The 13763-nt window shown below is 34.9% G+C and overlaps 3 protein-coding genes across 4 annotated transcripts; 2 read left to right on the plus strand and 1 right to left on the minus strand.

Annotated features, from left to right (window-relative positions):
- Nucleotides 1-1890: 1890 nt before the first annotated feature.
- Nucleotides 1891-3122, plus strand: LOC105141662 (aquaporin SIP1-1-like). The gene has a single exon (XM_011048951.1). The coding sequence runs from the start codon at nt 2020-2022 to the stop codon at nt 2743-2745; it is 726 nt and encodes a 241-aa protein (XP_011047253.1). The 5' UTR covers nt 1891-2019; the 3' UTR covers nt 2746-3122.
- A 536-nt stretch (nt 3123-3658) lies between these two features.
- LOC105141663 (5'-adenylylsulfate reductase 3, chloroplastic-like) lies at nt 3659-6697 on the minus strand. 2 transcript variants are annotated; one of them, XM_011048953.1, is made up of 4 exons: nt 6382-6697; nt 6117-6255; nt 4456-5182; nt 3659-4361 (listed from the first exon to the last, which is right to left on the minus strand). In XM_011048953.1, the coding sequence occupies exons 1-4, from the start codon at nt 6509-6511 to the stop codon at nt 4134-4136; spliced, it is 1224 nt and encodes a 407-aa protein (XP_011047255.1). In that variant the 5' UTR covers nt 6512-6697; the 3' UTR covers nt 3659-4133. The 2 variants fall into 2 exon arrangements, with proteins under 2 accessions (XP_011047255.1, XP_011047254.1); XM_011048952.1 differs by having other exon boundaries at nt 6364-6697.
- Nucleotides 6698-7502: 805 nt separating this feature from the next.
- Nucleotides 7503-9350, plus strand: ARASP (chloroplastic membrane metalloprotease). The gene has a single exon (XM_011048954.1). It carries the CDS (start codon nt 7651-7653, stop codon nt 8992-8994), a length of 1344 nt encoding a protein of 447 aa, XP_011047256.1. The 5' UTR covers nt 7503-7650; the 3' UTR covers nt 8995-9350.
- The last annotated feature ends 4413 nt before the right edge of the window (nt 9351-13763 follow it).

Below are 13763 nucleotides of genomic sequence, written 5' to 3' on the forward strand. Positions count from 1 at the left end.
AAATAAATATTTAAAAAATATTTTAAAAAATAATTATTAAAATACTCCCAAACACTGGATGTAACAAAAATAATATGTTGAGAAATAAACTAATTTAGTAGTTTTTGAAAAATGTAACCAAAATAAGTAATGTGATCGTATGACGAGTGGCTCTCTCCCGAACATAGCTACTTTTTGGAAGCGATGCCCTGCACAACTGTCACTCTCCTTCATTGGTCGCCACCTGGCCACGAGGCCCTTACAATAAACGACAGGCCTTATTTCAGCCATCACTGTATCGATTTGATTTCTATCGCCTGCCAAAACATTCAAAAATTAAAAATAAAGAAAAGATATTTATTTTTTTATCATTCAAATCTCATTTATCAAATAATTATTACAGTCTTTTATATAAGAAATAAAAAAAAACCCTATTATTATTGAATACAAAAACAAAAACAAAAACAAAAAATTATTCCTTTAAATAGAACAACCGGAATTAACAAAATAAACAAATGGAAATTATAAACTGAAATAAAAAAGCATAAATAACTAAAAAATATTTATTTTCTTAAAAAATTCTTGTATTAAATTTTTGAGTTTAAAGAAACATGTAATCAAGTTTAAATTATTTACGAGGGTAAAATTTTTTTGGTTAAAAATCAATAATCATGCAGCATAAAATCATCTAAAATAATATTTTTAAGTAAAATATTTTTAATCAATAAATTAATAATTCTTTTATGTAGGGCTTCAGCATCATATATCTTTAATGTCTTGGTGCAAGTCACTTTATCATTAGTTACATTATTAAGATTTTCAATAACAATAAACAATAATTAATATTATATATTATGAAACTGTAATATCAACTGACACATGCGAGAATAAAGTAACAGATGTGCATACTAGGACTCGAACCCAGATACAGTAAAAGGAGACAAGTCCCTTCTATCACTAAGCCAAGCACTGCAAATACTTCAGCATCATATATCTTTAATGTCATGGTGGAAGTCACTTTATCATTAATTACATTATTAATATTTTCAATAACAATAAACAATAATCAATATTATATTTTATGAAACTGTAATATATGCATATAAGAATAACTGCTAATAAGATTTTTTATAAGTTAAAACCTTTAAAAATTAAAAATACAATAACTGTAGTGAAATATCTAAAATATTTGATTTTTATTAATCTAAGTTTTACTCGGCAAAAAGGTTATTAAAACCTTTTATATTAAAAAAACTAGAAAATCTTATTAATATTAAATATAAAAAATAAAAAACAAAGAAAAATAAAATTAATCAATTGAAAAGGAAGAAATAAAAATAATTAAAAAAATGTCTATTTTTCAAAAAACTACCACATCAATTTTCAATTTTTAGGTTTCAAAACTTTTGATTTATCAATTTTTTCCAAGAATTCGAGGGGCAAAAAGAGTAAAAAAGTTCCTTTTAACTGCCATTAGACGTGGATGAATATATAAATTATATTGTTTACTGTGAATTACATTTTGAAGTAAAATTGATAAAATCTAAAGATTTGGGATTTAATTGATAATGGGATAGTAAGTTAAGGGTTAATTTGAGGTTTGTCCGGAAATGAGGTTGCTTGCCTTTATAAAATGTTAATGGAAGGCTGGTTTTAGCATCTAAAATGTTAAAAGGATTTTTGGAATTATAGTTTTGTTATTTTTTAAAATATTTTTTTGTTTAAAAATATATTAAAATAATATTTTTTTTATTTTTTAAAATTACTTTTAATATTAATAAATTAAAATAAAAAAACATAAAAAATATTTTTAAAAAAATATTAAATATTTTTTTAAAGTTAAAATAAAAAGACTAGCTAAATAATCAATTCTGTTTATTTTTTATATTAAACTTAATATTCCTGCCGTTCGCTGTCTTCTTCTATTTGATTTCAGACCACAGAGGAGGAACTGGGAAGATCAAGGCACAGAGAGAGAGAGAGAGAGAGAGAGCTCCAGTTCTTGTGCTGCTGGGTAGGTGGAGAGAAAACGAGAGAGAGATGGGAGCAATCAAGGGAGCCATAGTAGATGGAATCTTGACATGCATGTGGGTATTCAGCGTTCCTTTGCTGGGTGTTTTCTCCTCCATCATAGCAACATATGTGGGTGTTGAAGCTATGTCCATAGCAGGTCTTTTCATAACCATTAATGTAGCCGCTCTTTTTATGCTAACTTTCAGCTTGATAGGAGCTGCCTGTGGTGGTGCCAGTTTCAACCCTGCTACAACCATAACTCTCTACACAGCAGGCCTAAAGCCTGATGCATCTCTCATGTCCATGGCTTTGCGTTTTCCGGTTCAGGCAGCTGGTGGGGTTGCTGGTGCCATGGCAATTACGGAAGTGATGCCAAAACAGTACAGGTATGTGCTCAGAGGTGGTCCGTCGTTGAAGGTGGACTTGCATGAAGGGGCAATCGCTGAGGGGGTGTTGACTTTTTTGATCTGTCTTGCTTTACATTTTGTTTTGCTCAAGGGTCCTAAAAACTTTGTGTTGAAGGTTTGGTTGCTAGCTGTGGCCACTGTGGGACTGGTTATGGCTGGAGGTAGGTATACCGGCCCTTCAATGAATCCTGCCAATGCATATGGATGGGCTTATTTGAGCAATAGGCACACCACATGGGATTTCTTTTATGTCTATTGGATTTGCCCCTTTATAGGAGCAACTTTAGCTGCTTTGATTTCTAAATTCCTTTTCAAGGCACCACCAATCAAGGACAAGGAAGCCTGAAGAGGGGGGATAGATCATGGATGTGGTACCAATCAATTTTAGTATTTGATTTTCATCATTAATGTCGTGTGTTTGCAGTGTTAGTGCCTCGATTATGAATATTTGTGATTATCTTTGCACCTTCAAGAATCGATCTGTTTAATTGAGGTGATTTGTTCTTCATTTTAACTATTTGTGGCTTCAGTTGGGTTTGTGCAGACCCAGGATTTCAATGTAGAGTGAGGGTTTTATTGGGGCTTAAAACCTCGAAACAGTCGATGTTTGTAATTTGTATTGCTCACTGAATCTAAAGTCACTGTTGTTGGGGTTTCAGCCTCCATGTAAAGGTGGTAGGAATGCCAATTGCTTAATCAGAAGTCTGAAATACCCATATTCAATGCCCTTCTCATTGTTTTTGATTTAGACAATAACAACTAGCTGGATCCATGAGAAGAGTGGAGGAGAGAAAAAGTAGAGGAAAAAGCTTAGTTCTTTGAGATGCCAAAGCTCGAATGTCTTCGAAGCCTGCACTGTCTCTGTAAAACAGTCAGTTTTGTTTTTGGCACAGCCATGAATTATGCTTGAAGCTTGAAGTTGTGAGTTTTGAACATTCATGGATTGTCCAGTCCACCCAAACCCAAAGCCTAGTCATATTATGTTTTGAGATAGAATTGGAAATACAAGCTTTATTTCAGTCTTATGCTTCTTTTCCTTGCATGGAAGAAAATTATTAGAAGCAAGCAACCTGTCGAAGCCCTAGTGGACGGACCATATAAAGAGTCGATAAGACAGCAGGGATGAAGTCCTGATGCAAGTTTATGCAAGTTTCAGATAAGTAACGGGAGTAAGTATAAAGAGTCGATAAGACAACAGGGATGAAGTCCTGATGCAAGTTTCAGATAAGTAACGGGAGTAAATGATAACACCAATGGAATTTATATGAAATTGGGATCTTTTATCTTATGATTATGAACGCAAAGCAAAATAAAAATACACAAACAATGAACTCATAGATAGATTTTGGTATTAGTAATGGTATTATTAAAGAAGAAAATGTTTTTAGGCACCACACTCCATTTTGGGTTTGGCTCAGCTACTTCATTTAACAGCGAAGTTGATTTCTTCCAACAAAAAAAAAGAAAAAGAAAAAAAAAAGAGGAAACAATGTAATGGATTGATAATACGGACTGCAATCCATGGTTGAGCATGAGGAAATCTGAAGTCTCAAAGGGGAACTCTTCAATCTCACCACAAATGCTAGAACACTGAATCTTTGTGAAGGACATCACCATGAAAGCAGTTGTAGGATGGATGTGCAGATTACTGACACTTTCCTGCTCCATGTTTTTGTTCTATGCTCTAGACTCGAGTTTCTCGCAAATGGGTAAGTATGGATCTGAGCATGCTCATCACCATTGAAGCGAATTGACAAAAGCTAACTGTGAATCAATGTCCCTCTTCTCCGAGGAATATTTGATAGGCCTGGAGGCAGGGAAAATTACTGTAGTGGTAAAGCTCCTGGGCCGAAGTTTCTGCTTTGCATTTGCCTTAAGCTCACCATCTACCCTGAACTTCCCAATCTTGACCTTAGCATTCACCAGCTTAGCTGCCAACTCCACACATGAATCTTCCATGGCCTGTGAATTCACAAAATGAAAAAGCAAAAAGAAAGAAATGAAACTTGGTAGGACTAATAATTAACAATTGCAATCAGCTGAAATGAAATTTTACCTGGCAAAAGTGACGCCAAGGGGCATAAAGCACATCGAGCCAAGGCTCAGATCTGTTCTCTAACGTGCCTAAAATTTCCATCCCAGCCCTACTCAAAGAGGTCAAGTTATGGGAGTCGAAAACATCAGCAATTGGGTCATTTACATCTGTAAAGGAAACGACTCCATTTATGTGCTCACTGATTTGCGCATCTTCAGATTCCATATTTCCTTTATGTAGTCCACACTCCTTCACCTTGCCCTCCTCCCACCACCACCTCCCTTCTCTCTCATGCTGCCAGGAGAGGGCCGGTCTGGTGAAAGTCTCACAACCAGTTGAGACAAATCCTAAAGCAAGCAAACTATTAACAGGCACATTCATGGTTCGGAGGAAGTTCCATATAGCCTGGCCGCCCAAATTTGCCACTGGGTTCCACTTCACGAGGCTGATGGTTCCACACCCAATTCCTTCAACTGAAGGGTGGTCAATTTGCAGAACAGGAACACTAGCTCTAATGCCAGGAGACTGATCTTTTCTTTGGCCTGTGATCCAAGCACAAAGATACTTAAGGGCCCTTCTAAGAGGTCTCACCTGTAGTACTTGACAACATTCTTGGTGCATGTATTCAATGTCCATGCCGTAGTACTTCTCCACATCATCCAAGAGTTTGTCGGTCTCTGAGTTCAACCTCCCCGTGTCCAGGCCAAACACTCCAGATTGGAGTATCAAAGACACATCCTCAGCTCCACTGCATGATTTTAAATGCTGTGTTCAATTCATAATACTGACAAAGGCATGGTGACAAAATCTCCACGACAGTTCCACCAAAGAACTAGACTGCACTCTGTCTCTCTTGACACAACAAGAAGGCTCATTAATTCAAATGGAAGGGCTGGATGTTTAGCATAAAAAAATGAGCTCGTTTAAATCTAATTAATACCTAGACAGCGACAACTTGTACAATTTATACACAGCTTGTCCCTTAATGCTATTCTTTTTTTCAGAATCTTGCGAAGGATTTCTCTACTCTTCGCGTTTTTCCATTCACATCGTTTTCTGTTAGAAGCGTGACTCTATAGTAGCTCAAGTTTGCATTAAGATATATATTCTAATGATCTTGTTAAGATCGCCTTGTCGATCATTATTGGTTGCTTAATTAATCCGGCTGTCATGATAAATATATTTTTTAATTAGGAATCTCCCGTAGCTGTGAATCGTGATAGCTGAAAGAAAAGGTTAAATATAAAATAGAAAAGAATTTCAAAGAAGACTACCCAAAAGCATCGGCCACAACTGGGAGCTCGCTTAACTGTTTTGATGATCATCATCAATAAAAGAATAGCATACCAACATAGAACTTTCCCTTTTGAAAAAAGGTCAGGCTGCGCTTGCTCTTTTCCCTTTATTTTAACAAAAATATTTACTGAACCTAACATCTTCTTCTTTCATTCTCAACATTTAGAACTACAAACTCCTGCTGCAACGACCCTACATGCCATTGTTAGGGTCAGTGCAGAATCTTTCACCAATGAAGTATATATGTTCCTTGTGCATGCATGTTTCTATTAGAATTGGAATTCAGGCGACATCTTCTATATCTCCTGGATTTTTGACAATTTATCTAAATGTCTACATTAAAAATATCCAACTAATCGAGAGACATGGGCATGGCATCAAAGTACCTGAAAGAAATGGCGCTGCCATCTATAAAACCTTGAAGGGCCTTGTTGATAATTGCTAGAGGAGAAGCTTTCTCAAGTTCTTTTGCCAGGTTGCCATGATCTTCTGTTACACCTTCAAGTTCAGCCTTCTCAGTTATCTCTGCAACAATTAGTTGAGCCTCAGGAGTTGCATGAAAACAGACACTTTGATGATGAGGTTCATGGGAAGAGCCAAACTGAATATTACAAAACTAAATATTAGTTCTACCTTTTGGTCTGAACATACCGAAAAAGATGAAAAACACAAGGCAGTGACCTTTGATCTCGTGGAAAGATACTGTACAGAAGAAGCTGGTAGTGAACCTCGACTGCCACAAGCGTCTGCAGCATGGAGGGTCATGATCATGAGAAAACATTGGAACTCTTTGTCCCTCTAAAAACAAGAAAACACAACGCAAAACTCATTCCCTTTCTCTAAAACCTCCGTGTCTTTGTTTTGCTGATAGCTGTAGAATATATATTCCAGGAAGAGAGCTTGAAAAGGCAGTGGGGTTTCAGGTTCATTGAACCTGGTCCTCCAGAGTCCACAGTTTACATAAAATCTCACTTGGCAGGAAAAACGAATCGGCAACCATACATATAGTGGGACGTAGCACATGGACTCCTAGATGCCACCACCCTACTCCCGTGTTTGGCTTTTTGGCTCATGGATGATTAAATTCTTGTTTTTTTTATAATGTATTTTGTTTAAAAATATATTAAAAAATTCAATTTTTTTTAAGTATAATTAAATAAAATAATGTGTTTTGAGGTCAGTGCTCTCTTTCATTTTTGGTGCCGTATTGATTTAGGTGTGGTATTTATTTGGGTATTAGTAACATCCTATTTAAATATATGATGCGGTCTGAACAGTCAAAACATAAAAAATCTTGGACAACGTCCGTTCCAATCGAAGTTAATTACTTCATATTTTAAACCAAGATGTCAATACTATATAACTTACCCTTATTTTTTTTTTTCCAGCATGCATGCCCGTGTGTGTATATATAAACTAATAAAATGCATCATAATATTAATTAAAAAAATATAAATTAATTTTAAAAAATATAACTCAATTAATCAAATTCTAAATTTACTTTTTAAAAATTATCAATTTGAGTTTTATTAATCTTATATTTATAAAAAATTTATATAATTATTAATTTTAAAATTATAAAATTAATCAAAATATATGTAAGTTGATTTAATATTCATCTCAATTAAAAATAAAAATATGAATGGAAAATAAAAATCCAAGAAAAAACTAAAACTGGGCCTGAAGTTGATGTTGTGAGTGGGTCTTTGGAAGCTTGGGATCTTCCACCAATGAACCACAAATGTCCATCTGAAAACGCAAGCCAAGAACACATTTGTGTGGAAGCAAAACAAAAGGAGGACTTTTATCACTCTACTTCCCCTCCACGGACCCAAAAACTATGAATTATCCACAAGCATTGCCTCCCTTCTTTGCCATTTCTCCTCCTCTCATTAGCCTAAACCCTTCCTTCAAGGAACCATGCTCATAAACTTCTCTCACTCTCCTCTACCCCCTTCATCTTCTCTTCCAAGATTTTCCAACTCGAAGTCACCCGTTTTAGAATCATCCTCTTTAAAATCCAAAACCAACTTTCTTAAACCTCTTCCCTCTTCACCTTGCTATTCATCAAACCTTAGTTTTCACCCCAAGACTCACCTTTTCAGTAGATGCCCACATGGGAAAAGGTTGGACTTAAGGTCATGCGCTGTTTCTGGATTTGACATGGGGAACTTTGAGTCTGTTTTAGAGGCAGCTGGAGTGTTGACAGCCATTATTGTTGTTCATGAAAGTGGTCACTTTCTTGCTGCTTATCTACAGGGTATCCATGTAAGTAAATTTGCTGTTGGGTTTGGTCCGGTTTTAGCTAAATTTAGTGCTAAAAACGTTGAATACTCTTTAAGAGCATTTCCTCTGGGTGGGTTTGTGGGGTTTCCTGATAATGATCCGGAGAGTGATATACCAGTAGATGATGAGAATTTGCTTAAGAATAGACCGATATTGGATAGAACGATAGTGATATCAGCTGGTGTTATTGCCAATATTATCTTTGCTTATGTTATAATCCTTGCTCAAGTATTATCAGTTGGTTTGCCTGTGCAAGAGGCCTTTCCTGGGGTGCTTGTTCCAGAAGTTCGAGCCTTTTCCGCTGCTTCCCGAGATGGGTTGCTTCCCGGGGATGTAATTCTTGCTGTTAATGGAACTAACTTGCCTAAAATTGGGCCAAATGCGGTTTCCGAGGTTGTTGGGGTCATCAAGAGTAGTCCTAAAAAGAATGTGTTGCTTAAGGTTGAGAGGGGAAAACAGGATTTTGAGATTGGCGTCACCCCGGATGAGAGTTTTGATGGAACAGGTAAAATTGGAGTTCAATTATCACCCAATGTAAAGATTACCAAGGTTGTAGCCAAGAACATCTTGGAGGCATTTAATTTTGCTGGAAAAGAATTTTTGGGTCTTTCATCCAATGTGGTGGATAGCTTGAAACAAACTTTTTTAAACTTCTCTCAATCAGCTAGTAAGGTTTCTGGTCCGGTTGCTATTATTGCTGTTGGTGCAGAAGTTGCAAGGTCGAATATTGATGGACTTTACCAATTTGCAGCTGTGCTCAATATTAATCTTGCAGTGATAAACCTCCTTCCATTACCTGCTTTGGATGGGGGCTCCCTGGCCTTGATTCTCATAGAAGCAGCTAGGGGTGGGAGAAAGCTCCCTTTAGAAATAGAGCAGCGGATAATGTCATCCGGGATCATGCTTGTTATTCTCCTTGGACTATTTCTTATTGTTCGGGACACCCTAAACCTTGATTTCATCAAAGATATGTTGTGATAATCTGTCAAGGCCTTCAAATAAAAAATGAGTTGAAGTGGTATGGAGCTGTTTTCTTATCTGTTTGCTTGATGATGATGTCTCAAGGGGGAGAATACTGACTCTTTGTTCCTTTGTCGAAATTGGTTTTGGAAAAAGTATTCGTGACTTGTTTCCATTTGGTATCATCTTATGTTGGATCTTTCTTGTAATTCTGTGACTCATAGTTTCTTAAATGATTATGGCAGCACTAAGAAGGGTTCTACAGTTCCATACCCAAAATTCTGTAAAGATACCTAAAGGAAATACATTCTTTCAGAGTTGCTCCTTGCTAATTTAGCTCATTTGGAATGAAACGGAAACTGCCCATTGAGTAATATCTTTTGTTGGTTGTACCAGGAAGAAGTCAAATATATAGATAGAAAACTTCTTGTTGGCATAATTTGTTTTGGTTCTCCAAGGATAAACAATGCGTATTCTGAAAACTCTACCACCAAAAAACGAGTTTTGATTCGGTTCTAACATCTCTGATAGATCCATCTGGGTGTTAAGTAGGAGTGTCCGCCAGTAAACATCAGCAGAATGAAGGAAGAGCATGTTGAATGAAACCTGAATCATAGTCTCTGTGTTTAGCTCATGCATCAGTGCGTGTATTTTACAAGTTGACAGATGTAAGATCTTATGCATGTTTTATTCTTGTTTAATTTTAACTAGCAGGAACTTGTCAACACCTTGTTTTTTGTGCTTCAATTAAACTGCTGAAAACCATTCATCAGAGCACCTGCATCCACCACAGTTCGCTGCACCAGGGACTGATAACAAGGGGCATGATATATCAACATGCAGATAAAGGCCCTTGATTTGAGATGTGCTAAAATACAGATACATGCATGGGGAATCATCTTTTTTAACAATACCTTGCTTGATGGATGATCAATTCTATTATCCATGTACTGGGTCCTTGGGGTTACTGAGCTTGTAAAGGTATCATTTTGTTAAAAAAACTAAATCTGCATATTTCTGCTTCTGATAACCATTGCTGTTGGTGGAAGGATGGATGAAGGATTAAGATTAAGAAAAACTAAATGGTAATGAACGGTTGCAGCCGTACCTATGCACTGTCTAGTTGCCGGCACCCTTTTGAGCCCTTTTTGCTCAAAACGATTTTACAAATAAAAAATATTAGTGATTTTTTGTAAATTTGAATTTGGTCCTTGGTGTTTGAGGTTTGTATGGAATGGTCTGTACACTTTATTTGTGTTAAAATGAGGTCCTTGTATGTACAGAAGATTGACGTTTGTATGGAATGGCCTCTAAACTTTTGTGTTAAAACTAAGTCCTTACATGTCGAGAAGAGGGAATCGATGAGAGAAAAGAGAGGAGAGAGAAATGTTTGTGTGCGTGTCTCTGTGTGTGTGTGTGTCTATATATATATCAGGAGAGAGAAATGTTTGTCTGCGTGTCTCTCTCTCTCTCTCTCTCTGTCTATATATATATATGTATTTCAAAGTTACTAAAACATGTTTTGAAGTTCAAAAATAATATTTAGATATTGTTGGGATGATTCTAGTGAAAAATGATGTTGAAATTAGGAGAGAGAAATGATTAAGTTCAAAAATAATATTTAGATATTGTTGGGATGATTCTAGTGTGTTTGGATGTTGAAATTAGGAGAGAGAAATGATTCTAACATTTATATCGGAACAAAGGAAAGGTTGCGATTTCCGGTTTTAAAATAGTTTCATAGATAATATTATTTTTTATTTTTAAAATTTTTTTGTATAAAATTTTAAATTTTAAAATTAAAAATAAAAAAAAATATTATTATAATTTTAAAATTTAACTTAGAACAAGATTCAGGTAATTAATTGAGTAGGTTAACTAGATATGAGAACAAGATTCGGGTAATTAATTGAGTAGGTTAACTAGATATTTTTTAATAATCAAAATAATATTATTTTAATCTAAAAATATTTAATGAGTTTTTTTATCCAGGTTTTGATATGGTTTTACCTCATGTTGATTAAATTGTAGGTTGATTAGGATTTTTAATTAGATAATGTTGGGTTAATTCTTTTTTTAATTTTTTTAAACTCAAGATTAATTTAGGTCTTAGACTAGTTAAGTTCCGGGTTGACATATTAGGTCAGTCTGAGTTTTATAACTAATATTATTGTATTATTATTAATTCCAATTTTTAATATAAACTAAAATAGAGAAAACAATATCTAATATTTTTTTAAATATATAAGAATAAAATAAAATTTTTATATTTTATTTTATCTTGTTTGCTATCAATCAAAGATAATATATAAACAATTACTCTCTTATATATCATTACTAAATATAATTATATTTGTTTTTTATTTCATCCTATCTCTTCTTCTCTTATTATTTTTGTCACTTATATTTCGGAATAGTAAATAAATACCACTTAAATTTGTGGAGTACTAATACTATGTTGGGTCGTGAATCAAATTAATTGACTCTTATAGGTAGACCTTTTACTCTGCTATGTGAATTAAAATAATCATAAAACACATAAATTTATCATAAGATTTTTAATTGCTAAGTTAATAAAAAAAATCGACGTTTATATTTAAAATTTAAAATGTCACGTTAATTTCGTATAGTTTTTGTATCTATATTTATTAACTTATTTATATATTTCACATAAAAATAGTATATAGCGATATAAAACATTCATTACTAATATTCTTAATCACGTATGTGATTTTTATGAAAAAATAAATGCACGTTTGCTCTAGATAAAAATTACACTATTATATTTGTGGATATAAGGCTGTAAATATCTGTGAAATATTGTAACAAATATCAAAATAAATATATGCTATAAACAACTTTACTTAAAAAATTTCTTTTAATTTCCATGTCATTTCAGACTAAATCTTTTTCTAAATTATTTGAACAATCTACTCCCTCTTTATATATTTAAATTTTTTTAATAATTTTATTAAGTATTGACTCGAGACATAAACCAAAAGGTTAAGAAATTGCAAGCTTTCTTGACCATCGAAGCAACCTTCATATGCATTTATTTAAAGCAATTTAATAATTTTATTGTACATTGACTTAAAATTTGACAAATTATTTTTAACCATGAAACAATTTATTTAAGAAATCAATTAGCACATTGAATACATACAAACCAGAAGGGACGTCTAAAGAGCAATAGATCCAAAAAGAGTTAGTAAAACACTCTGAAAACTAAATTAAAAAAAAATAGTTAAAAATAATGCAAGAAACTCTTGTGCTCTGTTCAGCGAGAGATGACCTCTATTTATATTCATTACAGTACACTTAAGGAGAATGAATTACAGCTATGTAATCTATTAATTTCAGCTAAGGAATACACATGAAAGGCAAGTATTTAACTCTTGTAATCAAGATGTAATTTCATCTGTTGATTTGCTGTGATTTGTAATCGCTTGTTTGCCACAAACCTGGTACTGTGATCCGCAAATTGCATTTTCATAATATGCCCCTTCAAGATTAACGGGAATGAAATCATGTTGAGCTTGTCTCTGAGAAAGGCAAATCAGGTAGACACAATTGGTTTAGTGAGCCCGTCAGCAAGTTGATCTTTATTGGAGATGAAGTGCACGTCAAGAGTTTTTTGTTGAACTTTCTCCCTGAAAAAATGATAGTCGATCTCCATGTGCTTAGTGCGTGCATGGAATACTGGATTGGTCGTGAGATATGTGGCACTGATATTGTCACACCATAGTATTGGACATTGGACTAAAGCAATACCAATTTCACGTAACAGGGATTGCACCCAAAGAGATTCAGCAGTGGCATGAGCAACTGCACGGTACTCAGCTTTAGTGCTAGAACGTGCCACAGTTTATTGCTTCTTGGAGCTCCATGAGATTAAGTTGTCACCAAGATATAGGCAGAAACCTGAGGTGGATTTTCGATCACCTGGACAGCCTGCCCAGTCAGCATCGGAGTAAATAGAGAGCTGTGTGGAGGTGCTTGACTTAATAAGTAACTCGAAATGAATTGAAAACTTGAGATACGCAGGATTCTCTTCACAATTGTCCAGTGTTCATCAGTAGGTTGGTGCATGAATTGGCAGACTTTGTTAACTACAAAGAAAATATCTAGTCGAGTCAGAGACAAATATTGTAATGCTCCTATTACACTGCGGTAATTGGAGGGATTTGAATAAGGTGCACCCGAGACCAACGATAGTTTCTGAGAAGATGACATTGGTAAAGAGACTGGTTTTGCATCCACCATATTTGTGCGCTGGAGAAGGTTGAAGATATACTGATTTTGAGAGAGTAGAAGACTGTTGGCCAGTTGATGTGCTTCCATGCCAAGAAAATATTTGAGGCGACCTAGATCTTTAACAGCAAATTCATGACTGAGATTGGTTATCAGTAGGGAGATAGCCAGTGGATTTGATCCAGTGATCAGGATATTATCGACATAAACAAGGAGGAATAATGAAGTTGAATCGTGTCTGCAGATGAAGAGAGAAGTGTTGGAGCAGGAGTTCACAAAACCGAGAGAGAGTAAGTGCTCTTGTAGTCAATAGTACTAGGCTCGTAGAGGGCCTTATATAGTCTACAAATATGATTGGAAAATCGAGGATGAACATAGCCAAGAGGTTGGTGCATGTAAACCTCTTCAGATAAGTTGCTATGAAGGAAGGCGTTTTGTATGTCAATCTGATGTATCGGCCACTGATTGGAGACAGCATAGCTGAGCATGACCTGGATGGTGGTAGGTTTTACCACAGGGTTGAACGTATCATCGAA

This window comes from Populus euphratica, unplaced genomic scaffold, assembly GCF_000495115.2.
Source record: "Populus euphratica unplaced genomic scaffold, PopEup_1.0 scaffold128.1, whole genome shotgun sequence".
Taxonomy (NCBI): Eukaryota; Viridiplantae; Streptophyta; class Magnoliopsida; order Malpighiales; family Salicaceae; genus Populus; species Populus euphratica.

Excerpts from the sequence above, each read along its gene's own strand:
- LOC105141662 (XM_011048951.1), top strand. The coding sequence starts at position 2,020 with ATGGGAGCAATCAAGGGAGCCATAGTAGATGGAATCTTGACATGCATG.
- LOC105141663 (XM_011048952.1), bottom strand. The coding sequence starts at position 6,511 with ATGTTTTCTCATGATCATGACCCTCCATGCTGCAGACGCTTGTGGCAG. Across the intron at positions 5,183-6,116 it reads GGCAGCGCCATTTCTTTCAG|TGGAGCTGAGGATGTGTCTT; the intron begins GTACTTTGATGC and ends AAAATCATGCAG. Across the intron at positions 4,362-4,455 it reads CTTGGCGTCACTTTTGCCAG|GCCATGGAAGATTCATGTGT; the intron begins GTAAAATTTCAT and ends GTGAATTCACAG.
- ARASP (XM_011048954.1), top strand. The coding sequence starts at position 7,651 with ATGCTCATAAACTTCTCTCACTCTCCTCTACCCCCTTCATCTTCTCTT.